The sequence below is a fragment of the Lutzomyia longipalpis genome, chromosome 1, assembly GCF_024334085.1.
Source record: "Lutzomyia longipalpis isolate SR_M1_2022 chromosome 1, ASM2433408v1".
Lineage (NCBI taxonomy): Eukaryota > Metazoa > Arthropoda > Insecta > Diptera > Psychodidae > Lutzomyia > Lutzomyia longipalpis.
In genome coordinates this window covers 19,156,976-19,182,424 of record NC_074707.1, presented here as the reverse complement: position 1 = coordinate 19,182,424, position 25,449 = coordinate 19,156,976, and the positions used below count along the sequence as shown (strand labels likewise).

The window sequence follows — 25,449 nt, the reverse complement described above, 5'->3', positions numbered from 1 at the left end:
CAGCGCGCTTCATCATACCCATGTCTTCCGCGGTTTCAAATGCTGCCAAGAATTCAATTTCAGCTTGGGAATCATTTTCAATCTCTTCTGGGGTTCTCTGGGCTTCATTCAATTTATCACGGGCATCACAAAACCTCTCTTGCATCAATGAGAGCCTATCTAATTTGCCCTGGATTATGGCAGCATTTGTGGAGCATTGGAGATCTTCTTGGCTGAGTGATTGGAAGAAGTCGCGAATATTTTTGGTGGATGCGGTGGCGTCGCCAATAGTGGCGCGGAGGCCGGGGGCACCTCTTTTAGGTGGCATTGTGAGGAGGGAATTTTCAAGATGGAATGCTGGGCGCTGGGTCCCTTTTTATCCGGTTCGATAGTGACCAAAATGGTAGGGCCTACCTTTAATTGATGAAATTCTTTCCCTCTTAAATCACTCACACGCGATGGGCGCCCATTTCATTGTCATTTTCACGAATTTTCCTTTTCTTCAATCTTTTTCACTTCACTCTTTTTCACAGTAATTTTTGTTCTTCTTTTTTATTTCATACATCACTTAGATCAAATTTAAATTTTCACAAATTTCACTTCCACCCACTAAAATTAAAAAACATTCTGGATGTAAAATCTTTTTTCTTCAATTTCTTAAAAAAAATTAATATTCAGATCCTGAAATTTTTCTTTGGAATCTGTGGTAGGATTCTCATATAAAATGCAACAACAAAGAATTTTCGCCAAGCTAAACCTATATTTGTCTATTTAACTTTCCAATTTATTAACGTATTTTTCGGGAGTTTTCAGCACACAAAAACTCTCGAGAATATAGAAGAATAATTTGTCTAATTTGTAGAAAAATCATAAAGAAATATTGAGTTTCACATCAAAATCTAACCACTAATCTTTTAAATTAAAAAAAAACACCAAAATTTAATGAAAAAAATAATCTCAAAAAATTGCAAATGAAGAATGGAATAAAACTACAAGTTATGGTTGAAAAAAGCTCAATTGAATTAAATTCATAGTAATATGACTTGTATGAGCACTCAGGGGGGCAATAACTATTGCGTTCATGGTTCAGTTGCTTGCGCTCAATCTTGCGATCTTGCGATCTTGCGATCACTCCATACATTTTTGCGCTCACACATGCGATCTTGCGATCACTCCATACATTTTTGCGGTCACACTTGCGATCTTGCGATCACTCCATACATTTTTGCGGTCACACTTGCGATCTTGCGATCACTCCATACATTTTTGCGGTCACACTTGCGATCTTGCGATCACTCCATACATTTTTGCGCTCACACTTGCGATCTTGCGATCACTCCATATAAAGATCGCAAATCTTGCGTTCATGGTTCACCTTAGGCCATAGTTATTGCCCCCCTGTGAGCACTCAACTGTGCACAGTTGCATTCATTTCTTCAGACGAAATTCCTTTAATTCATTAAAATAAATTCCCTTACAAAGCAATTTTTAACATTACTTACGAAGGTGATAGCAGACAGAGAAAAAAAACATGATTCAAATTATAAGAAAAAAATCTCTTCTTTGGGAAGACAAATTGGAGGCACACAGCGTTTGACTTGGATGCAGTGTGTGGCATAAATCAGGACAGTGTGTGGGTGGTCATTAAGTAAATGTAGGTATACAAAAAAATTGTACCAAAGCTACATACGATGATCAACCAAAATACACACAAATGGTCATTATAGCGCAACAAATTGTGAATGATAAGCATCTCTTTGGTTCTTCTTTTATTATAAAACCGCGAAGCTTTAGAAAAAAAAAAACGAAGGAAAAGTCTGTGTGCGCACCTCTTCATTTCACACCGCACAGGTGTAAAGGGAAAATGAAGATGACACGAGGAAATCACTCAAACACCTTACGATGAGCAAATGAATTACATAAAAAAATGAAATAAATAAAAATAGTAATTATGAAAAATAAATATATGTTTGAGGGTAATTAAATGTTAAATTTAATATGCGAAGCATTATTAAATAATGAAAACGAAGAATTTCATCAAAATATATAACTTTGAGGTGTGCGTGCAATAAAATTTGTCATAAATCGCACAAGATATTGAGGAGAAAATTAATTATTGCTTCTTTGTTTATTTTTTTCACGTCTTATTCAACAATATTTTCTTTGCGTGTGTATTTTTTTTTCTTTTGCAAAAAAGGAAATACGCGCGGTCCTTTTGTTCTTAACACCACACAATACAGCACAACATTAAAAACATACAAAACTGCAAAATGTGTTTTTTATCCATTAAAATGTATTACACGAGTAAATGAGCAATCTTGCAACCTATTGAAGCGTGAAACACTCAAAAGATGCACAGAAAAAAGGAGAGAGAATTCCCCTTTTTAATGCCACACCACCACCTCAGGTAGCCCCAGACAACAAAACTCTTTTGCGCGCAAATATTAATAATAATACTTCTTTTTCCGGACGATGGTTTTGCCATCACGGGGGGAGGTTTCTTTTGCAAAATGATGATGGGCGAATGAAAGAAAAAACCATCAGTTCCTTACCTTATTCGATGGAGGTAATTTTCTCTTTCTATCGCGATCCTTCTCAGCTCTTGATGATTCCTCCAGGTTCTTCCTCTCTTCTGTCTTTTGGCGATCTGCAAGTAAGATTGATGAATGATTGAGAAGATTGAGTAAGAGAGGTGAAAAGGCTCATGCTGCAAGTTTCCAGAATTAACACTCGCGGAAAGAAAGAAACTTAATTAAAATTAAAAACTAATTCGTGTTCATACCAAGTTTGAGCCCGATCGGATAACATTGCATTTTAGGTGGTACACAGAAGCTGTGCTATTCTTTTCTTCGAAAGAATCACAACTAAAAAAGAAGTTTGTTGAGTAAAATCAAATTTCCCGGATAAATAAATTCGAAATTTGAGGAAAAAGTTTTCAGAATTTTTTGAAGCTAAATTCTCATGTGAAAAGCAACTTTTTCTGTATGATTTTTCTATCATTTTTTTGTGAATTTTAATGTGCCGAAAACTCCAGAGAAGAGACAAAAAAGCTTCCGGAAAGAAAATCTTAGATGAAACACCCAAAAAATTACTTGAACACATTCACATAAATCTAGATAAAAAACTTGTACAAAAATCTTATAGAAAAATTAAATTTCACATCAGAATCTAACGAATAAACTTGAAAAAAATGAATTTTAAATATAAAAGAAAATAATTTAAAAAAAGAAATTTTACTCAAGAAAGAAAATAAGAAAAATAAACCCTTCCCAACGTGCTCCATCCACTTTGCGGATGCAGGCAGTTGGGAAGATATTTTGATCACCCTTTTTCGAGGTTTTCAGCTTTCAATTAATTTCTCAAACATACTACTTACACTTCAGCTCAATTTCCTCATCGTCAAGTAGGAGAGATACAACTTCCTTTGGTTTCAGCGTGTCTGGCTTGAAATTGCCTCCACTTATGACCATCCGTTGAATCTGGCGGTAAAATGGAATTTCTTTTATTAATTACCTCTTTCGCTCTCTCTCACCAAGCTCCTCTTTTAGGAGCTCTCACATTGAGAAGCCAACAAGTACAGGAGAAAAGAATTAATAAAAAAGAACCTTCCCATTTGATCTCTTTGACGCAACAATAACTTCGTGTAATGTATCCAACATACCATGCGCCACACATAATAGAATCATCAAAAGGATTCTTTTTTTTCTTCTAAAAAGGAAATGTATGTCTGTGATGTCTTGTTCCCATAGAATACCTCCCATTAGAATGTTTAGAAGAGAAAATTCTCTTTTAAGCGGGCATTATTCGGATTTACTTAAATATTCTCTCGCGCTCAATTGATGCGCACCTTGAAGAGAAGTTCTCCTTCAACTGCGTTGTGTGACTCACGGGTCATGGTCACGTTTTTCTCCTTTGCACACACAAACACAGGAGAATTGGGCAATTAAGAAATTAACCACTAACACTTTTTTTGTGTAGAACTTGGAGCTACCTCAAAAAAATTCTTCAGAGTCACTCCTCTATTTCACAAAATACCCATCATTTTTATTATTATATTTTATTCAGTCATCAAGGAGGTAATGCCCGTTTAATAATTAGGAAATTTTATTTTTAAAAGCGAAAATAAATTGAAGGAAAAGTTCTTTAATTTGATAAAAAAAAATGAGAAGAAAAATTCATTTTATTGTGGAGTTTTCTTCTTTGTTAAAAGTTTGTTAAAGTTCTTAAATAATTCTGGGAGAGTTCTAAGTTTTTAACTGGAAAATCTATTACTTAACTTCCTCTCCCAAGAAGAATTAAGAAGAATAAGAATTGTGTAAGAATTGTTTCTTCATCAAGTTTTACGGCAAATTTTTGGAGAATTTATTCTTATTGAATTTTAATAATTTGTTAAAAGTTTTTATAAGTTTGTAATAACAAACAAAGTTCGATCTATGAGTTGCATTTATTTTGAAAAACATTTAAAAAAAATAATATTCTTACAATTTTATCACAAACTTGTACAAACTTTTAACAAATTATAAAAATTCAATATTAATAAATTCCCCTAAAATTTACTTCCAAAGCTCCACAAAATATACGTAGTGGAGCTCCGTCCAGGTGGTTTTTCCTCAAATTTCCGTGTTTTCTTGTTTTTAATGTTAGATATTTCTATTTCTTGTTAGTTTATAGATGCCTTCTCTTTCAACCAAATTGTGACGCGCCCAGAGATAAGGAAAATTTCCCCACGCTTAAGTGAGTGGAAAATTGTCTTGTTTGTAGCAAATATTTTTGTAAATAAATTCCTTCTCTCTGTAGCCACTGAGGAAGGCTCCGAACGGAGCCGAAAGCTCTGGAAAACGTGAGTTTTTCTTGGTGAGAAACCCCACTTTACCGACGAAAAACCCGGAAAATCATTATTCTCCACAAAATAAATCTCGTTGAGAGTTTTGAAGACATTTCCCATTAAATGACTCAAAAAGCACAAAAATAGCTAAATATTTCATCTCTAAACTTCTTATACTTTATATTCGATAATCACCGAGCTCTTATGACAAATTATTTCATCATTTATCCACAAACCATTCACACATAGTCATACAATTGAATATCATTCATTCTCTCCTCTAAATCGCTCTCTTTATCACGTAAAGTCTTCCCCATTTATGGAGCGTGTGTCTTTTCACAAGAGAACCCATCCGAAGTCAAAAGTGATTTCCTTTTGACTAATTGTTGATGGGGCTGAGCAAAAAAAATATACGAAGCCTTCACTCCGACAAGATGATGAAAAAAAGATGACAAATGACTATTTTTGGGAGTCACACATTAAGAATAAATTATCGCACGCCAGTGTTTTCATATAATTTCATATCATTCCTTCTTATTTTCTTCACACTCAAAATTCACTTTTGCTCCTCTTTTTTTTTCAATTAATTCACCCATTGTTGTGAATCAAAAAGAATTTTCATTTTTTTTTCATTCCTTCCCCCAATAGAACAATAGGATCTTTTCATTAGCAATTTCTTCTTTAAGACATCCCCAAAAGAGAAGTTCTGACTATAAAGTAAAATATAGGAATAGGAAAGAAGAAAAAAAATGGTTGAGGGTTCTGTTCTTAGGCCACTGAGAAGGAGATTTTGTAATGAGATAGCGTAACATTGAAATTTTTCATGAAATTAGGAGGAACGGGAGAAACTGAAAAATGAATGAATGAAAAAAAAATTAATTGCCACTTGAACAGAATTTAATATTTTGCCCTCCCACAATGCGCGAGCTACATTTATGTACTTTATACTATGTTGTTGTGAAAGAAATATAAATGATGATGCGGAATTGAAATTGAAGGCTCCCATATTAATTTCTGTCATTTTCACTGTGTCATCAGCAGCACGACACGTGCCTCCATGACCACAAGATCAAGGCAAAGAAGGTGTGTTGTATTTTTGTCTTTTAGAAGACGCATTTTGTTTCGCTTTGTCAGCTGTTCGGCTCCTTTTGCCTATATACCTATATTTAGGCTTTCTCTTTGCCGATGATCCCGTCAAAGGCATTATCAAATCACGTACAACCGCACACCATGGAGATTACAATAGGATCTCAATCGGTTGCGGCTTCCTTTTATGTTATTGGAGAAAAAAAAATTGTGGAGGAGCTATGGGAACTCTCAAGTTCGCTGTATGCTGCCTTTTGTGATAATTCTACTCAAATAATTAATGAAAAAATCCTTAAAAATTTATTTATATTTTTATTTGTAGAAATAATTAATTCTAATTTGTTAAAAATTTGTAGAAGTTTGCAAAAGAAAATCTTTTTTTTCTAACTAATTTTCATTAATTTTTGGAAATGCTTTTTTAACATTAAAATTTTTTTGAGGTTGTTTAAATTTTTCTAGGGGTGTGGAGGGTTGAAATAATTAATCGACTCCACATTCCACACTCCCATATAATTTTTAATACCCTTTAGAATACTTTTATCATTTAAAAAAAGGATTTTGAAAGTATTTCTAAAAATTAGTGAAATTAGTTGAGAAAAATTGTTCTTTTTTTTGACAAACTTCTACAAACTTTCGTCATATAATATAAAATTAAAAATCAATAATTAAGCCCTAAACTTAGAATAATTATTTTTTAATTGAAATATGGGATAATTACCTAATAAGGATACGAATAAACTCCTTTAAAATTCATTTTAAATAAAAGAAAAACAGGTCGTCAATTCAGAGATGGATTATAGACATCCTCGCTTTCGCAAATCAAAAAGGAGCGAGATTGAGGGATAAAATGTTGCATTTAATAATGGTTATTTACTTAGCAATATTTTCCCACAAGAAATGCCCATTTTTTCGTAAGCGCGACCACCCAAAGAAGTCCAAAAGAAGTCCCTAAAAGTCAACCTCAACAATTTCCTGGGACGTCCACAGTTTATCCCGAAGAAACTCTTAGGTATTGCACCTTTTGTGATATAGCCTTCAAAATTGCTCTGTAATTACACGCCACGCTCGCTCCATTCTAATGGTGACCACATTAGCGAAAATATTCGTATTTAGGGGCATTCAACCCCCAGAACGAGACCATGGGAGTTCAATTAAATTCTAACACCTGCCTCGTATGGCTTTTGTTGGCCACATCTAAAAATTGCTTCTACACACAAATTAAGAGTGAAAAAAAAAACAAATTTTAGGGTACTTACTTCACTTTTTTCGCGAGCCCTCTGCAAAATTCTCTCTTCGATGGTCCCCTTGCAGATGAGCCGATACACCGTGACCTGCTTTGTCTGCCCAAGACGATGGGCACGATCCATTGCTTGCTGATCCACGGTTGGATTCCAATCTGAATCGTAGAAGATCACCTGCAGGAAAGAAAATTACGTTCAAATAATTTGCTTATGGCGCGCCTGTGTCTTCCAACCCCTCTCAGTCAGGCTAAAATGCAAATTCCCTCAGGGGCCTTTCAAGCAAGTCTGCAGCAGCAACAGCAGCAGCTTAAATCCCAAATTGAGGGTGTGATATTTGCATAATCCAATCGGTATACTGATTAATTGAATTGAATGCCGGAAATACAACAGAATAAATAAAGCGCGGCACCAAATATTTGAATTAATCGTACACCCGGATTTATATGGGGAAAAGTGCCAGAAGGAAATTTTGTGCTCAATTTAATTAAAACTGCACCAGTGTCTGCACAAATATTTAAATTCTTTACCCATGGTGTGAATGTTTCAATACAACCCCCACTTGGCAGAGACAAACCCCGAAGCATTAATCTTCTCCCCTATTGCATTGCAATTTAATCGAATGTCTCAATCGTCTCACTTCTTTTTTTTTATTAGAAAGAGGAACGAATTGAAAGAAGTTTGGTGTGTACTTTTTTTCAGGGAGACCTCTGCAAACAATGGGGTAGTGGTAGGAGAAAAAAGAAATCAATTCACAATTGAGATGTCATTGTAGACGAAAGGACGCAGCCGGATATACTCAAAGGGGTTTTTCTTCTTCACGCAAGAGACGCAAAGAGCGAAGAAAACCAACACAGGATATGTCGTATGGTTCCTCAGAGGCCCACAATGGGTGAAAGATACATTTCCGGTGGCTTTTTGTAGGCCCCCGACGCTATCCTCCTTCTCATTGCCTATCCGTGGCACATTCTGTGGTTTATGATTGTTTTTTTCATCACACTTTCAACGCATTTATTCGTGGTTCAGTCCCACTACAGAGTGGCTTAGTCGATATGTTAGAATTATTTCCATTGGGGAATTTTAATTGATAATTTTTTTTATTGAAATTAATATTAAAATATCAACTTTTGATGCATTTTCTTTATAAATTAAGAGTTAAATTAAGGCCTAATATAATTTAACTCATTAGTTGTCGTAGTTATAGATCTGCCTAGAATTTTACAATTTTTTAGGTAGTCAAATCTACCTATATTTTTGAATAAATTTTACAATTGCCTTTCAAGATTTTTTAAAAAATATCCTTTTTTTAACATTTTCGAAAAAAGTGCTTTAAAAAGATTTTTCTAAAAGCTTTTTTTTATTAAAAAAAATGAATATCAGACCTCAAACGTCTTTAAAAGAAAAATTTTCTTAAAAATATATTTTTAATATAATTTACAAGAAAATTAAATGAAAATTAGGGAGCAATTTTGGACAAAATAAAAGATAAAAGATTTTGACATTAAATGTAATTTTGCACAAAATATTTTTCTAAAACATTTGTCAATCTCTCCATAAAATACTTTAGTGAAATATTGGGTCTTATTCAGCGAACAAGAAACCCTAGAAATCTTTAAATTTTGTACTGAAATTTCAAGATTTCAAGCGATTTTCAAGGGTTTCTTGGTCGCTGAATAAGGCCCATTAGGTACAATAAAAGATGAAATATTTTGAAAAACATAAAAATATTTTTAGTATTTTCAATTTTTTTTTTATTTTATCTAAAATTTGTTCCCTTATTTTGTTAAGTATGCGTTTTGGCCATGAAAAATATTGTTTAATAAAATTAAGAATCAAAAGAAGAGAAAATTAACTAATTCTTTTACAAATTTTTTTAAAGTCTTCCACATTTAAGTAAAGTTTAATCATCTACAATACTTTCAACATCTGATTTAAATCATCAAAACATGCTAAGAATGAATAAACTCCTTTAGACACCTGAAGCACCCAACATTGTGTATCAAATGCAAAGTGTACAAAAAAAATAAACCACGACGAAGGTGCTCGCGGTTGATTGTTGTCCTTTAGGGTGCAAAAGGATCAAATTCTCCTCGACACAAGACCATGGAAGGAATCTCACTTGTAAAGTAAAAAAATGCTAAACATTCTACATCTGCCTTTAGTTTAAATTTCTTCCATTTTTTCTTCTTCAACAACATTGTTTTCTCAATTGCGTCCCATTGAAATGCATTTTTCCGCCCTATGATGGAGAAAAAAAGGTTCAATTTCCACCCGGAGAATGTGGTGTATAATAAAATCATTAATGTTCATTAGAAGGATGAATTCAGTAGCAGTTCATTGATGGAGCGGAATTTGTCTTTGATGTACCATAAGAAAGTGTTCAATAGCTACTCACTTTGCTCCTTGGCACAAACACCAAAATCAACCCCCATTCTTTACATTTTATTTTATACTACATAACCCAGAAATAGATGGAACCTTATCTAATTCTTTTGGATGTATTTTATTCAACCAAAAAAATACCACAGAGAGAAATATTTTTATGTCTTTCGGGAGAGAGAGAGAAAAATCCTCCAAAATATTTTGTGGCTCTTGACAAGAAATTCCTGCATGAGTTGAATTATTTGCTGTGGCTGGTGGACTTCAAACGATGCCACAACAGGGAGACCAGATGAGAAAGAAGTTTGTGAATAAAAAAAAACGTCCAAGAATGAGGGGGGAGAACATGAAAGAGTCTGAAAATCTTCTCGCAAAGAAATTCTGGACATGCAAATTCAATAGACAAGGAATTTCTGAAACAACTCCCAGAAATACTTTGTCACAAGCAATTCTTGAATGCCAGCATTTTATATACCCTTCAATGTTTGCAGAAAAACCTCTTTGCCGTTATATTTTCCCAACGAAATAACAAGAAAATTATTGATGAGGAAAATGGATTGCTTTTCCCTTTTGAATTGGGCTTGCCAAAGCAAATGATAGCTCGCACGAGAAATTGTCGTGAATTTTCTGCAATAAAATGCGAAATATGTTTGTTATCCCTGTTAAACAATTCCACTACGGAAAATATTCTTTGGGAAATATGTATATATCCCACAAAAAAGCTGGGAAATTGTTCCACATATAGCACCAAATTGTATGAATAAAAAGCTGTCATGTCTGTGCAATGAACTGAAATCGATTAAACTTTCAGAGAGCCAATTGACAAATATATAAAATCCAAGAATAGAAATCCAGGAACTACTTCAGCAACCCCAATATCGACTATTACTCCTCAATATATTTAGCTTTTCCATTTTCCCACCTCTATTTTCGCCTCTTCATTTGGCTTCATTTTGAGGGAAAATTCACGGAGGGTTAATCGGAAAAGCTGACAGGGATAAATTGGCGGATATTCTCTGTTAAAACCACGAGTAAATTTAAAGAATAAATATCCATTTTATTAACCAAAATCTTTCCATTTTAAACCAAATAAATGCATTTCTACAGCCCAAACATTTCATCAACAACCCTTCCTTTCGTGCCTTAAGCAAAGTCTTCATGTAAATTCCAAATCCATCACGGAATAAACTTCTTTTATTTCTTTCCAATAACATCGAAGCTAAAGGAGGTGATTTGTATTCCGACAATTACCTCTTCAAATGGCTGCACTTAATTACAAAACAAGGTTTATTTTGTGAAAATCAATGGGATACTAATTAAATCCCCATGGCACGTTCTCTGTGCCTTCACCACGCGTCCAGACGTCTTCACGAGTCGTGTGGTCACGAGAATGTCTCAATTGAAGAGCCCCACTCATTAGCTTCGCATCACATTCCAATCTATCAACAACGCATATACACATTTTATCAGTTACTGGCGACAATGCGGTAGGTCAGTCCCCAAAGGCGCGAATGACTCTTCCACTCATATGACGAACCATCATATGAAAAAGATCAACACGCCGTAGCATGAGACCTGTGGAGATGCTAATCTTCCGCCCCATATGACACGCACGCCGTCCATCGTAAAGCTCCAGCACGCGGTTGATTTTCTTTTCCGTAATTTATTATGGCTTTGATAAGGCAATTGGAAACGTCTAAAAGGGATTACCCGCAGCAATCGCTACTCAAAAGTGATAAGAAATTCGACTATAAAGACGCCTCAGTGGTCATCCAGGTGATCAGTAGTGAAACGGAATTTCAGCAAAAATCTTTACAAAATGGTGAAAAAGTTTATTCAAGTCATCTTGGCAATTGGAGCACTGGCAGCATGTGTTCAGTGTGAAATTGAAATGAGAAACTTCACTCAGCCCTTGGATCATTTTGATGAGAACTGCACGGAAACCTGGGACAATACCTACTACATTGATGAATCATTCTATCAACCCGGTGGACCGATCTTCCTCTACGTGGGAGACATGCAGTTCTACTTCACAGATTACCGTATCAGATCCAGCCATTTTAGAGACATTGCCATAGAAGCTGGAGCATTGCTTGTAGCCACAGAGCATCGATACTACGGCAATAGTCGTCCTGTTCCTGATCTCACTGCTGATAATCTTGTCTACCTGACTTCATCTCAAGCTATAGAGGACATGGCTGCCCTTGTTCGCTTCATCAGATCATCTTCGCCTGATCTCGAAGAAGCCAAAGTCATTGCAGCAGGTGTTGGACACGGAGGCGCTCTAGCAACATGGTTAAGACAAGCATATCCTGACCTAATTCACGCCGCATGGGCATCAAGTGCCAAACTCAATGCTATACTGAACTTTGGAGAGTTCCACACAACAACTACGCAATCTGTAAGAATTTACGGAGGAGTTCTTTGCTACGATAGAATGGCAAATGCCTTTGCCATGCTTGAAGAAGTTTTCCAAAATGAAAACTACACCAAACTTGTGGAAGTCTTCAAAATGTGCCCAGCTGAGGAGGAATTTGACGAAGAAGTAGCAGGAGCTCTCTTCTTTGGTACCCTAGCCACAATGATTGGACAGATTATCAGTATGATGCAGTAAGTAATTTATTTCTTGTTATCTAATCAGTTTAATTGCTTGTTTCGGAAGGCTCCTAAAGAAGCGGGTTAATGATAAAAATCTTCGCTTTCTTTGAATTTTTATAGCTCTCCAGCAATCACATCGTTTTGCGGATATTTGGAAAGAGGCGAAAACGACATGATGGGTCTTGCAGATTGGATTTATTACTATGTTTACAATGAGCAAGGTTGTCTACCGGCAAATATGTATGACCTCCTTTCGGAATATATGGGAACGAGTTGGGAAGATCAGGGTGTTATTATTGGAGGACGTCAGCAGGTTTGGCAGAGCTGCAATGAATTCGGCTGGTTTAAATCGTCAAATGCATCAGATCATCCCTTTGGAGATCGTTTCCCTTATGAACGCTTCTATGAGCAATGCAATTTCCTCCTAAACTATACGTAAGTTCAATTGTTTTACTATAGTAGAAAATCAGCGTTATATACTCTGACTTTTATCCTTCAGGATAACCCATGAAGAACTCTTAGCTAGTGTGGACAATACCAACGCCTTATTCGGAGGATTGTCTCCCAACGTAACCAGAGTTTACTTTACAAATGGCAACATTGACTCTGAGAAGACTCTCTCTGTTTTGGAAGACCTCAATGATCAAGCACCTGCCGATGTTATTCCCTACTTTGGAACAGGAGCAGACTTTGAGTCTATGAACACAACTGTTTTCCAAGGCTTGAGAGCAGTTCAGGAGCGAGTTAGAACTCTTCTCCTTGAATGGCTGGAAATTGACGATGAGCACACAGAAGCACCAACAGAAGGAACAACAACGACAACAGAAGCAACCACAACAACAATCGGGATCACGCCGTATAATTGAGCAACACCCCGCGGCTAAATTTATCTCACTTCTCTTTGAAGATTAATCATTTCCGCATAAAGTACTTGTAAGACAAATTGCGTATTATTCTTCGGCGCTATTTATGACTCTCCAAATTGTCTCACATGCTTTGTTGCTTAAAATAATCAAGGGCGAAAGAACCACCATAATACTGGTTTGTTGCTTCATGTTTATGGCGTTTTATTGCGGAACTGACCTGGAGTACTTTTGGTCTATTTTCAAGAAAATGAAAGAAATTTAATCAACCGCCCAAAAATAAGATGATGGAAAGTTCCACAGATAAAACGCAGATAAGTGAACAGTTGCGAAATCTAATAAAATTGCGGTAACTACTAGTAGAGCTATCTAGGAGGAACCAATTAAAAATTTTCACATTGAGCGCCTAAAATTATACTTACTTTATAAATTGTTATTAAGAGATGATAAAATACTTTTTTTTTTAAATAATTAAGACAGTTTGTCGTTTAATTTATTTTCTTATTAGTTTTAACTGATTTAGTAAGCAACGGCTCTCTTTTTCCTTATATTCTTTTATTTTCTTAAAAGAATTCCTTTGATCTGTAAGAGTAGTCCAATGAAAGACTTAAAGCCATTGATGTTGCAATAATCAAAAATTACTCTGATTAATCAACTCGTCATAATTCCCCAAATACTTAATCAGTTCTTATCACAGGATTCTCTGCTGAATTTATAGCGCCATGGATAAGAGAAGCGTCTATAAAAGACGGGGTATATCAACAAACAGTAGTCAATCGGAAAATAAGTTTCAGTGAAGATGAAGCTTGGAAAGAAATTTCTTCTGTGTTTCCTAATACTATTTCTTGGATTTAGTAAAGTGTTTTCTCTTAAATGGAAAATTTTTCAAAATCTCCACGGTCCACCACCACCTCCAGCGGCTAAAAGTAGCCCCAGAGTTGTTAGAGAAGGATGGATAGAGCAACAACTGGATAACTTTGACGATTACAATAATGCAACGTATCAAATGAGATACTTAGCCAACGACGAATTCTATCAATCTGGAGGACCTATCTTCATTTTCGTAGGTGGAGAATGGGAAATAGCACCGGATTTTATCATCGGTGGGCACATGTACGACATGGCAAAGGAGATGAATGGGTACATGTTCTACACTGAGCATAGATTTTATGGACAGAGCCGTCCAACACCAGACACGTCTTTTGAGAATCTTCAATATCTCCACATTAATCAAGCCCTTGCAGATCTGGCTCATTTCATTCGAACTATGAAGCAAGAAATTCCTGGAGCTTCTAGTTCTGGCGTTATCCTTGTTGGAGCTTCGTATTCAGCAACAATGGTTACATGGTTTAGACAGAGATATCCAGAACTGGTTAATGGAGCTTGGTCTTCAAGTGCTCCACTTCTTGCTCAAGCAGATTTTTCTGAATACTTTGTAATCGCAGGACAATCAATAAGGATTGTTGGAGGAGATACCTGCTACAATGCTATGGAAGAAGCCTTTAAGGAAATGCAACGCCTGATTGACGTTGAAGAATTTGATATTTTGTCAGAAAAAATGTATCTCTGCTCCCCTTTAGCTAACAATCAAGACGATATTTCTGTATTCTTCAAATCACTTGCCGGTTTAATGGCACCTGTTGTGCAATATCATACACCTGGAGTAATTGAGGGAGCTTGTAACCTCATTCTGAATGCAGAAACTCCTATTGACGGTTATGGAGACTTGGTTAGATTATTATTCGGAGAATGCTGGTATGCTGACAATCAAGGATTCATCGAACAGTACAGAAATCCTACGTGGACTACAGACATTACCCGTCCATTTGTTTATCAACAATGCAACGAATATGGATGGTTTCAGACAACCAATGCTCCTGATCAACCATTCGGATCAAATATTCCACTTGATTTTCAACTACAATGGTGCCATGAGATCTTTGATGAATCCTTCTACAATGAATCCATCAAGTACAACGTCTACGTAACGAACCTCAACAACAATGGACTTAATCCTGTAATAACGAACGTTTATTCAACGCACGGACAAATCGACCCGTGGCGATCAATGGGAGTACAAGAGAATGTTAATTCCTTCGCCCCTGTTGTCGTCATTCCAGGGGCTTCACATTGCATGGATCTGTACTCAATCAGCCCTACTGATACTCCCGAAATGATAGCTAGTAAACAGAGAACAACATCCCTCGTAAGGCAGTGGTTAATGATATTCTAACTTTTATTTTTTCAAGAAAGATTAATTTTAAGCTTTAAGAATAAAAAAAAAGAAAATAAGAAAATTCTTTCAATCAATGACGAAGCTTTTTGGAAGACATTCAACATCAATGATGTCGCAACTCACATTGCTTATCACTGACTGAAAATTCTCCTAAATATCAGGTCATAAATCTCCTAAATCTTCATCCAAATCCCATGTATCTCAAGAGCCCTTGTGATTGATAATTTTCCATTTGATTGTATTTCTTTGAGTATAAAATGAAAGGCAGTTTATCAGAGTTTTGTCAGTTTGAAGAAAACTTTCCTGTACTCAAGATGAAAGAGTTGGCAAAGTTAATTTGTTTCATTTTCTTTACGTTTCTATTGAGTGAAGTTAAGTGCAAAACATGGGGGAGTTTTTACAAAGAAATCTACAGAGGACCACCACCACCTAGCCCTAAGAGCAATCCCAGAGTTGTTAGAGAAGGATGGATAGAGCAGTTAGTAGATAATTTTGACGAATACAATAATGCAACATATCAAATGAGATACTTGGCTAACGATGAATTTTATCAACCTGGTGGGCCTATCTTCATCTTTGTCGGAGGAGAATGGGAAATAACACCAGATTTTGTAATTGGTGGCCATATGTATGATATGGCAAAAGAAATGAATGGATATCTCTTCTATACTGAGCATAGATTTTACGGACAAAGTCGACCTAGTCCTGATACATCCTACGAATACCTTCAATATCTCCACATCAATCAAGCTCTTGCAGACCTAGCTCACTTTATCCGAACTATGAAACAAGAAATTCCCGGAGCTTCTAGTTCAGGCGTTATCCTTGTCGGAGGATCCTATTCAGCTACAATGGTTACGTGGTTTAGGCAAAAGTATCCAGAACTGGTTAATGGAGCTTGGTCTTCAAGTGCACCGCTTCTAGCTCAAGCAGACTTTGTGGAATACTTCGAAACAATCGGTCAGTCAATAAGAACTGTTGGTGGTGATGCCTGCTATAACGCCATTGAAGGAGCTTTCCGAGAAATGGAACGCTTAGTTGAAGACGAAGATTTTGAGACACTAGCTGAAAAAACGAATATGTGCTCAACTCTAGAAAATAATCCGGATAACATTGCAGTTTTCTTCGGAACTGCTGCTATTTTTATTGCACCTTTAGTTCAATATCATCGGCCAGGTGACATTGAATGGGCTTGCGCAACAATAATGGGACAAGAGAGTAATATTGAGGGTTATGGAGAATTTATAAGACAAACCATTGGGGTTTGTTGGGATGCTGATTACGACGAAGCTATTCAGTACTATGCGAATACTGAATGGTCTCCTGATATCTCAAGACAATGGTTGTATCAAACTTGCAACGAATTCGGTTGGTTTCAGACATCTGGATCTCCTGATCAACCTTTCGGATCAATGTTTCCCGTTGAGATGAACTTCCAAATATGCCATGATGTTTTCGGTGATAGCTACTACAACGAATCCATCAACTACAACATTTACATAACTAATCTGAACAACAATGGACTCAATCCGGTCATTACGAACGTTTATTCAACGCACGGACAACTGGACCCATGGCGACCAATGGGAGTACAAGAGAATGTTAATTCTTTCGCTTCTGTTGTCGTCATTCCAGGGGCTTCACATTGTATGGATCTGTACTCAATAAGCCCTGATGATAGCCCCGAAATGATAGCCAGTAAGCAGAGAACAACAGCCCTCGTACGACAGTGGTTGATGATATTCTAATTATTTTATGTATTCAAATTAAACAAAAATCAATTGATCATTCCTGCTTTATCAACGAACATTCTACAACCAAAATCAGACCTTCCGGTTAATAAAACTTACAATTCATTGATGTTGCTATTTTTGTAAAATCATAATCAACTCATTATCAAACAGGAAAATAAATCTTCTGTATGTATTTCCCCCCAATTTACAATCAATCCGTCGTCTTAAGAGCTACTGTTTCGATAAGATTACCCGATAGCATTGGTATAAAAGGCCACGTTATTCAATCAACATCCGCCAGTTGGAGAGTTTCAGTGAAGTTAAAATGAAGACCACACCGGGAGTTTTGTGCCTAGTTCTATTAGCATTTGGATTAAGTGAAGTGCTTTGCAATCCATTTAAGGTTTTGGAGGATCTGCACAGAGAACCTCCACCGCCTGCACCTAAAAGTGATGCAAGGGCCGTTAGGGAGGAATGGATTGAACAGCAGCTTGATAATTTCGATGAATACAACAATGCCACGTTTCAAATGCGCTACCTGGCCAATGATGAATTCTACCAACCTGGTGGGCCTCTATTCATCTACGTAGGGGGCGAATGGTCAGTTTCACCTGGATGGATCCTAGGTGGGCACATGTTTGACATGGCAAGAGAGATGAATGGGTACATGTTCTACACTGAGCACAGATACTACGGTCAAACACGTCCTACGGAAGATTTATCTTTTGCAAATCTCCAATATCTTCATGTCAATCAAGCTCTTGCAGATCTGGCTCATTTCATTCGAACTATGAAGCAAGAAATTCCCGGAGCTTCTAGTTCAGGCGTTATCCTTGTTGGAGCTTCGTATTCCGCAACAATGGTTACGTGGTTTAGGCAGAGATATCCGGAATTGGTTAATGGAGCTTGGTCTTCAAGTGCACCACTCTATGCAAAAGCAGACTTTGTGGAATACTTTGAAACTGTTGGCCAATCAATAAGGATTGTCAGTGGAGACGATTGCTACAATACAATTGAAGGAGCCTTCCTTGAAATGGAACGTCTAGTGGAAATTGGAGACTTTGAAACTCTCTCCAATAAAATGTACCTCAGTCCACCTTTGACAAACAATCCCGACGACATTATGTACTTCTTCAACAGTCTCTCAGGCCTGCTAGCTGGGGTAGTTCAATACCACTGGCCAGGAGACATTGAACGATCCTGCGAAGTTATTATGAGTGGAGAAACGGACATTGATGGATTTGCTGAATACACAAGACAGAGATATGGGGGAAGTTGGTCATCAAACTATGCCTCCTTTGTGGACTATTATCGCTACACTGGATGGACATCAGGAATAATGCGTCAATGGCTCTTCCAAACTTGCAACGAATATGGTTGGTACCAAACTTCAGGATCCCCCGATCAACCTTTCGGTTCGAGCTTCCCAATTGAATTCTACTACCAATGGTGCCACGATATCTACGACGAAAGCTTCTACAACGAGTCCATCAACTACAACATCTATGTAACTAATCTCGACCACAATGGCATGTATCCCATCATTACGAACGTCTACTCAACGCACGGACAACTGGACCCATGGCGACCAATGGGAGTGCAAACAAATGTTAATTCCTTCGCCCCTGTTGTCGTTATTCCCGGAGCTTCACATTGTATGGATTTGTACTCAATCAGCCCCAGTGATACTCCCGAAATGTTGGCCAGTAAACAGAGAACAACATCCCTCGTAAGGCAGTGGTTGATGATCTTTTAATTCAAGTACGAGATAAGACAGCTATCGTTAGATAGCTTTATCACGTACTTCAAAATTGAAAGGAAAAGATAAGATTTCTTTTTTTTTAAATCGAAACTGAATTCTAAGAAAATTTGGCGAAAATAAAGATTGAGAAAGTTTTCTACATAAAAAGGTTTTTTCTTCAATTTTTGCATAATTATTAGTTCATTTTTATTCATTTTAATTTAATAATTCTGTTTCGATTTGAATTTTTATTGATATTTTAATTTTGGGGTCGATTTTATGAAAAAATTGTAAAAGTTTAATAATTTTATTTGTTTTTCTTTTAATTCGATATTTAAAAAATAATGTTTTACCAGAAATCTCTAAAAATCATTTTGAATATTTCTGGAATTAAAATTGCTTTGAAATTCAAAAAAGAAATAATTTTTAAATCTTAAAATTTAAAAACATTTTTAACAGTCAACGATAATTCGTAAAAATCCATAAAATAATCAAATTATTTACTTGTTTGAAATCTTAAATTATTGTTTTAAAAACTCCAATAATTCAAATAATTTTGAATATTTAAATCTGTTCCAAAAGTCAATTAAATGTTTGAATAATTCACGAAAAATAACAGAAATTTTATAAAATTATTCAAACAAAATTAATCAATAGAAAATATATTGAAATAGTTCCCCAAAGAAACCAACTAAATGCACATAGCTGTGCTTTCTCACTCTCCGAGCTAAATGCAAAGGGGTTGGGGTGAAAATTGAACGTCTTCGTCATTATGCGTGACGATTTGAGTTAATTTGGTCATTTCTTTTCCTTGATTGCCAAACAATATGTAAAAAAGACTAAAAAAAACCCCGAGGGACCCTCATTATCCATCCTATTCTTTCCCTTTCTGTGCATTCTTCTCTCCCACTGGAAGAGGTACCACAAACATACAAAAAAAAAACTTTAAATTGTCCCAAAAGGAAGGAAAAAATTCCACGACGGTTATCGATCCAACAATGGAGGTAAAAAAAAAAGTCAAGAAAAAAATTAATATGAAATAATAAACAGATAGCGATCAAATTAGTGAGAATTGTCCGCTCTATGAAGGGGTTAAGCGTACATCCTGTGGCTTCCTTGACATCCTAATTCGTTTCTTTTATGTTTTTTTAGAGAGAGAGAGGAAAATATTCGAGAGTTAATGGGGATTCGCCCAACAGGCGGAATCGAACCGCTTCGACGTGAATCGACTACAAGTTTGAAGCTTGCACTCCAGACCACTGAAGTTCAGTTGGGCGACCTCTCGGTGTGCTTGTGTGCCTTTTGCGCGTTTCCCGCGTGAAATATCTCCACTGAAGTATATGCGTTGAACATAAATTAAATTTCTCACACATGCAAAAACAGCCTCAATGACAAATTTACGCTGGTACGGAGGAGAAAAAAATGTTTATTAAATGCCCACAAAATACCGGCGTGTATTTTTTTCTAACGACCAAGTTTATTTATCGACAACTGGGCGGTATCTTGGGCTCAATAAATAATGGAGCTTCTTCGTCTTTTATGCGTTTTTTGTCTTCTATAGACGAAGTGGTTAGAACATTAAAAGACTCCCATTTTCCCCCTAAATAAAATGGGCATTCTGGATGATTTGCTGTCCTGCTAATTTATCCCCGAAACTCATTGAGATTTCTTCTCTAATCAAATGATTTCTCTTTAGGAAGAAATTCACCAAGGGTAACGTCTTGAGTTTCGAAGGTGTCACTGACCAATGAGTAGACACGGAAAATGATTAAAATATTCATAATTTTAATCCATACTCAACTGCATCATTTTATGGTTTATGATGGAAGCTGTGAGCGAAGGAAATTAATATAGAATTTCTTCCTCTTGTCCATATCGCTGCTATCATCATCTTTTCATCCACCCAGCAGCTATATGGCTTTTCTCAGTTTCATCATTTTGATGATAATGACTAGCTTCTTTTACCATTAGAGTTTCCTCTTTCACAGGCTCATCACGTGTGTGCTTTCACTGTCTGAATATTTTTGTTAATTTGCAATTTCTGCGCAGAAGAAATTTAATCTGCACAAAAAAGGATCCCCACCATCATTATAATTACAAAAAGAACTTTCAGTTATTGAGGAAAATCTTGCAACTAAAGAACTTTCAAGAATTTCTTTTTTAACGTAAAACAAAATGGATTGTATTTCCTTCCACCGCCCGGTAAAGATGAGCATTAATTGCCCCTAATGTTTTTGCACATAGCATCTCTTATGAGGCGCAAAAAAAAGGAAGAAGATTGAGTTATGAAGATGGTTTTGAGGAGGGAAAGATCATAAAATTGCAAATAATTTCTCATGCTGCCATACACTCTCATATGTAATATGAGAACTATGCAATTACATGACGCAAAAAAATGAAATAAAACATAGATTAATGAGAAAAGTAAACAAATATTCATTCGATAAATACTCAAAGTTCCTCAAAGAGACTCTGTACACGTTTTTTTTTTTTGTACTTCGCCTCATAGAGCACCTCCTCTATAACTGACCACCTCAATCATCGTTTGAATTCTTAATCAACAAAATATGTGGTGTGTAGCTACTTGGTACATAAATATTGAACAACTTCACTTTATGCTTCCAATTGGGGTGGCTACTGCAGCAGCTGCAAAAAAGCATAAAAGCATGCAAAAGCTCTTTTTGCTCACATCAACATTTCTCTCATTGAATTGCGCTGCAATTGGCAGGTAAAAGTAGTTCTTGCAGCCTCTCAAGAGATGATCGCATCATCTCACTAAAAAGTAACTTCTTTATGATCTTGCTCAAAGAGCTAAACTGGCCGTTTCACGTACTTTTTAGCTGTGATTCTTTCTTCAAAGAAGCACAGCTTCTGTGTACACTCTAAAATTCAAAGTCGTCAGATCGGGCTCAAACTTGGGATAAGCACGAATTAGGGTCCCTACATTCCAAAAAACGGTGGCGCCAAAAATCTGTCCGGCCGTCCGGCCGTCCGTCCGTCCGGCCGGAATATAACACAATATTGCAAGAGAACGGTAATAGATAGAGACTTGCGGTCAACGGCAAAGTTCATATATCGGGTGGAAGACATCCGATTATGAAGTCAAATCCAACCCCCCACCCCGGCGTCCGCCATTTTGAATAACTGTCAAATTTTGTTTTCGCTATATCTCAGCTTCTGTAATAGCTAGAGGTCTGAAATTTTGATATGTTGTAGGGGCCATCAAGACCTTTCCAACGATACCTCATTTTTGAAAATCGGCCAAGCCGTTTAGCCAATATGGCCGCCACAATTTTTCATCGAAAATCGGCCATAACTCTCAAACGGCTTGACCGATTTTGATCAACTTGGGGTCAAATGAAAGATATTAACGAGCCCTACAACTGCTCGGAACATCGCAAGTTCAAAAAATGACCGCAAGTGGCGCTAAAATCGAAAACAAAATTTTCGATGAGTTTTCGATGAATATCTCGAGCACCGCTTTATAGAATTGCTTCAAATTTTGATATGTTATAGCTGGCTATAATATCTTTCATCATGCCAAAAATGAAGAAAATCTATGTATCCGTTCCGGAGATATCGCGTTTTAAATTTTACATGTCATATTTTTGTGATTTTAAATCCAGCACAAATGAAAGGTTTCGCGAAACCCTAAAATTTTATGAAAATTTCATTAAAGATAAATTACTGGAAAAATACGCGATCAATTTTTATCCCCTTTTGATTGATGTAACAAACGTGGTGAAAAACTGCATTGAAAAATTAAAATTATTTCTAAAAACTCCGTAGAATTTTTTTTGCCTCCGTGTCATTTCATTTCTTCCGTCAAAAAAAAATTTTTTTCCGTTGAATTTTTGAATATTTCATGTGATTTGTGTTTGTGAACAACATTTAAGTGTGCGAGAAGCCACGCCCAGTGTAAGGACAAACGACTGTGTGTGTGACACCAAACTCAAATTCAAATTCCCAACGGCTCGACGAGGGGACGCCATGTCGTACCAGATGATCGCTCAGTCTGTTGCCAATTGCAAAAGCAAGTGCGTCGTGCTAAGCAAATCGGGCAATTTTCAGTGATTTTTCATTAATTTTCATTGATTTTTCTTTGATTTTCCATTCATTTTTCATTCATTTGCTGATTAGGATTAGATTTTTTGAGAAAACTGGTGTAAATTTGTGATAGGGAGAGAGAATTAAATTAATCGCGTCGCGTCGGGAGTGCTTTTAGTGTTTTCTTTCTTTCTCTCACAGGGCCGCCGCTTTTTAATCTTTCTTTTTCTTTTCTTTCTTTATTTTCAGAGATCTTAGGACATCAGCGTCTCAACGGGAGGACCAGACGCATGGAGGGCCACAGCAAGCAGCCGTCGGGACAGGGGGCGCGCCCTCGGACGTGAGGCCGCCAAATCGTCAGGCGTGTCCTCCCACGACATTGACGTAAGTCCTTTGAAAATTCTCTCTAAAAGTGCGTGGACAAATTGCTCAAAGTTCATTTACGTTTCCCTTCAAAATCATTAAATGCCGCGTTTCTTTCATTCGTGAAAATTGTGTTCTTCATTGTTTTTGGCATAAATTTATCGGAACAAGTTATTTTGTGTGGAATCTCGCGTTGTTTTGAGAAAAAAAATGCAATCAATCATGCAAGTATTTGTGATGCTTAAAAAAACGTTGTGCCAAAATTTAAAAAGTTTCATATTCAAATTTTCCGTTAGATTATTTTGGTACAGAATTGGTACGCGTGGCATTTGTGTGGGAAATCCCGTGAAAATGTGGAAATTGATTAAGCTCTCTGAAATTTTTCGTTGTGTTTGGCATAATTTATCGGAACAAGTTATTTTGTGTGGAATCTCGCGTTGTTTTGAGAAAAATTGCAATCAATCATGCAAGTATTTGTGACGCGTAAGAAAACGTTGTGCCAAAATTTAAAATGTTTCATATTCAAATTTTCCGTTAAATTATTTTGGTACAGAATTGGTACGGGTGGCATTTGTGTGGGAAATCCCGTGAAAATGTGGAAATTTTTTCAGCTTTTCCGTTTGATTTGATTAAGCTCTCTGAAAATTTTTAATTTTTTCATACAATTTTCTCGGGACTTGAAAGAAAATTAAACAAGTGACGTCACGGGGAGTCGTGAAAGTGGCCATGAGCTTAATTTTTTTTTTAAATTTTATACTTAAATAGTGTACTTTTAGTGCTTAATTACGCTATTTTATTGAATAAACTATGTGTACTGAGTGCATAAAAATCAATCAAAATGCAATGAGATATGAAAGTTTTTTTTTTTTGAGGAAAAAAGTGAAAAACAACACGATTTTTAAATGAGTTTGTTTGGTCGATTAAAGATTGAATATGTGTAAGGAAAGTTATTAATTATATTTATTCATATCTTTTGAAGGGACGTAAATGAATTATGAGTAGAATTTCTTTTCGTGATACTGAAAAATAAATTTTACAGGGCTGTTCTGGGAGGACTGGATCCGTGGCATGGCTTGACCATAGCTCCGAAGTCGCCCTGATCAAGACCGAAGGTCGAAGGTCAGGAGAAAAGGTCGTGGCACCCGCTGCGCCCAACCAATTACCAATTTCTTTTACTGTTGAAAATTCAAATTTTCAAAATTTATTTCATAAACGGCCAAAACAATACGGTGCCGGTTTTATCAAGAAGAAGAAGAAAGTCGCGAAAAATGAATCTTATTACAAGCAGTTCGGAATAATCAAACCCCATATTTTTGTCCATGGTTCTTACAATCAAGATAACATTACACTTTTTGGTCCATTTTCTAATAATAACCAATGCACAGCTAATTCAGTTGCAGCAATTGCTTATGCTCATGTGATACCAATTTCCAGTTGGCTTACAAATACATTAGATGAAATTCTTTTGACAGGAAATGAACTATATATAACTTCTCGTGCCAATAATGCTTCCGCTAATCATTATTTAACTGTTGAACAAGTTTACACCGAATTTTATATTCAAAACATTAAGATCAACATTTCTCTTGAACAAGAATTTAATGGTTTCGAATTCAATGAAGCAATGATCGGTTTGCAAGGTCAAATATTTGGTAATGATCAAAATTCAATTTTTGAAACAGCACTCCACAAGTTTTTCGATAAATTCACACACGGCGTAATTACGTGCAATTTACTATCAATTGCGATATTTAAAATTGGCAATTTATACTATTATTTTGATAGCCATTCACGTGGAAATTTTGGCCAATTTGTTGAAAATGGTAAATCAATTTTATGTGCTTATACAGATATTATTTCTTTATATAATATTTTAAAATATAATTTTCTTCATGGAAATCTTTCATTTAATGGCCAGATACCTTTTACAATAACACCGATTAATGTTCAATTAGATGACAATATAGATAATAGTGAGTTAGTAAACGTACCAGTGCGAAGTGAGTCTAATGAAACGACTTTAAGTTCATTTAATACTGATAAAGATGTGAATTCAACAGACGAAACAATTGCGGATAAAAATCGTGAGTACAGTAAATTATATAAGAAAATTCTAAGATCTCAAAGCAAATTTTATAAAAATGTTGATAACAAAAGGCGTCGAAAATTGCATGAACAGGAAAGATCAATTTCATCAAAGAAGGAAGTCGAAAATTTAAAACGAAAAGAACAACGTAAAATTGAAAGACAAGATCCCGCGATTAAATCCCTTGAAAACGCTAAGAGAAAAGAACAACGTAAAATTGAAAGACAAAATCCCGCGATTAAGTCCCTTGAAAACGCTAAGAGAAAAGAACAACG

The 25,449-nt window shown here is 36.0% G+C and overlaps 5 protein-coding genes and 1 non-coding gene across 6 annotated transcripts in view; 4 read left to right on the top strand and 2 right to left on the bottom strand.

The window, feature by feature from the left end:
- LOC129796001 (chromatin-remodeling ATPase INO80) overlaps positions 1-25,449 on the bottom strand; it is an 85,893-nt gene that overhangs the window by 41,727 nt on the left and 18,717 nt on the right. The window contains exons 4-6 of the mRNA XM_055837633.1: positions 7,147-7,305; positions 3,356-3,458; positions 2,532-2,626 (exon numbers count right to left, since the gene is read on the bottom strand). Of these exons, the coding sequence (XP_055693608.1) occupies positions 2,532-2,626; positions 3,356-3,458; positions 7,147-7,305 (357 nt within the window). The remainder of the gene's footprint in view (positions 1-2,531; positions 2,627-3,355; positions 3,459-7,146; positions 7,306-25,449) is intronic.
- LOC129796023 (putative serine protease K12H4.7) lies at positions 11,292-13,433 on the top strand. Its single transcript, XM_055837669.1, has 3 exons — positions 11,292-12,117; positions 12,226-12,540; positions 12,605-13,433. The coding sequence occupies exons 1-3, from the start codon at positions 11,327-11,329 to the stop codon at positions 12,969-12,971; spliced, it is 1,473 nt and encodes a 490-aa protein (XP_055693644.1). The 5' UTR covers positions 11,292-11,326; the 3' UTR covers positions 12,972-13,433.
- On the top strand, positions 13,744-17,068 carry LOC129796033 (thymus-specific serine protease-like). Its single transcript, XM_055837695.1, has one exon. It carries the CDS (start codon positions 13,768-13,770, stop codon positions 15,199-15,201), a length of 1,434 nt encoding a protein of 477 aa, XP_055693670.1. The 5' UTR covers positions 13,744-13,767; the 3' UTR covers positions 15,202-17,068.
- On the top strand, positions 15,519-18,846 carry LOC129796013 (thymus-specific serine protease-like). The gene has a single exon (XM_055837658.1). It carries the CDS (start codon positions 15,519-15,521, stop codon positions 16,950-16,952), a length of 1,434 nt encoding a protein of 477 aa, XP_055693633.1. The 3' UTR covers positions 16,953-18,846.
- Positions 17,263-18,846, top strand: LOC129796040 (putative serine protease K12H4.7). Its single transcript, XM_055837710.1, has one exon. It carries the CDS (start codon positions 17,263-17,265, stop codon positions 18,691-18,693), a length of 1,431 nt encoding a protein of 476 aa, XP_055693685.1. The 3' UTR covers positions 18,694-18,846.
- On the bottom strand, positions 19,868-19,954 carry Trnastop-uca (transfer RNA opal suppressor (anticodon UCA)). Its single transcript has one exon. It is a non-coding gene; the product is annotated as a tRNA-Sec (tRNA).

Coding starts and splice junctions, on each gene's coding strand:
- LOC129796040 (XM_055837710.1), top strand. CDS start 17,263: ATGAAGACCACACCGGGAGTTTTGTGCCTAGTTCTATTAGCATTTGGA.
- LOC129796033 (XM_055837695.1), top strand. CDS start 13,768: ATGAAGCTTGGAAAGAAATTTCTTCTGTGTTTCCTAATACTATTTCTT.
- LOC129796023 (XM_055837669.1), top strand. CDS start 11,327: ATGGTGAAAAAGTTTATTCAAGTCATCTTGGCAATTGGAGCACTGGCA. Junction 12,118..12,225: donor CAGATTATCAGTATGATGCA/GTAAGTAATTTA, acceptor GAATTTTTATAG/CTCTCCAGCAATCACATCGT. Junction 12,541..12,604: donor AATTTCCTCCTAAACTATAC/GTAAGTTCAATT, acceptor TTTATCCTTCAG/GATAACCCATGAAGAACTCT.
- LOC129796013 (XM_055837658.1), top strand. CDS start 15,519: ATGAAAGAGTTGGCAAAGTTAATTTGTTTCATTTTCTTTACGTTTCTA.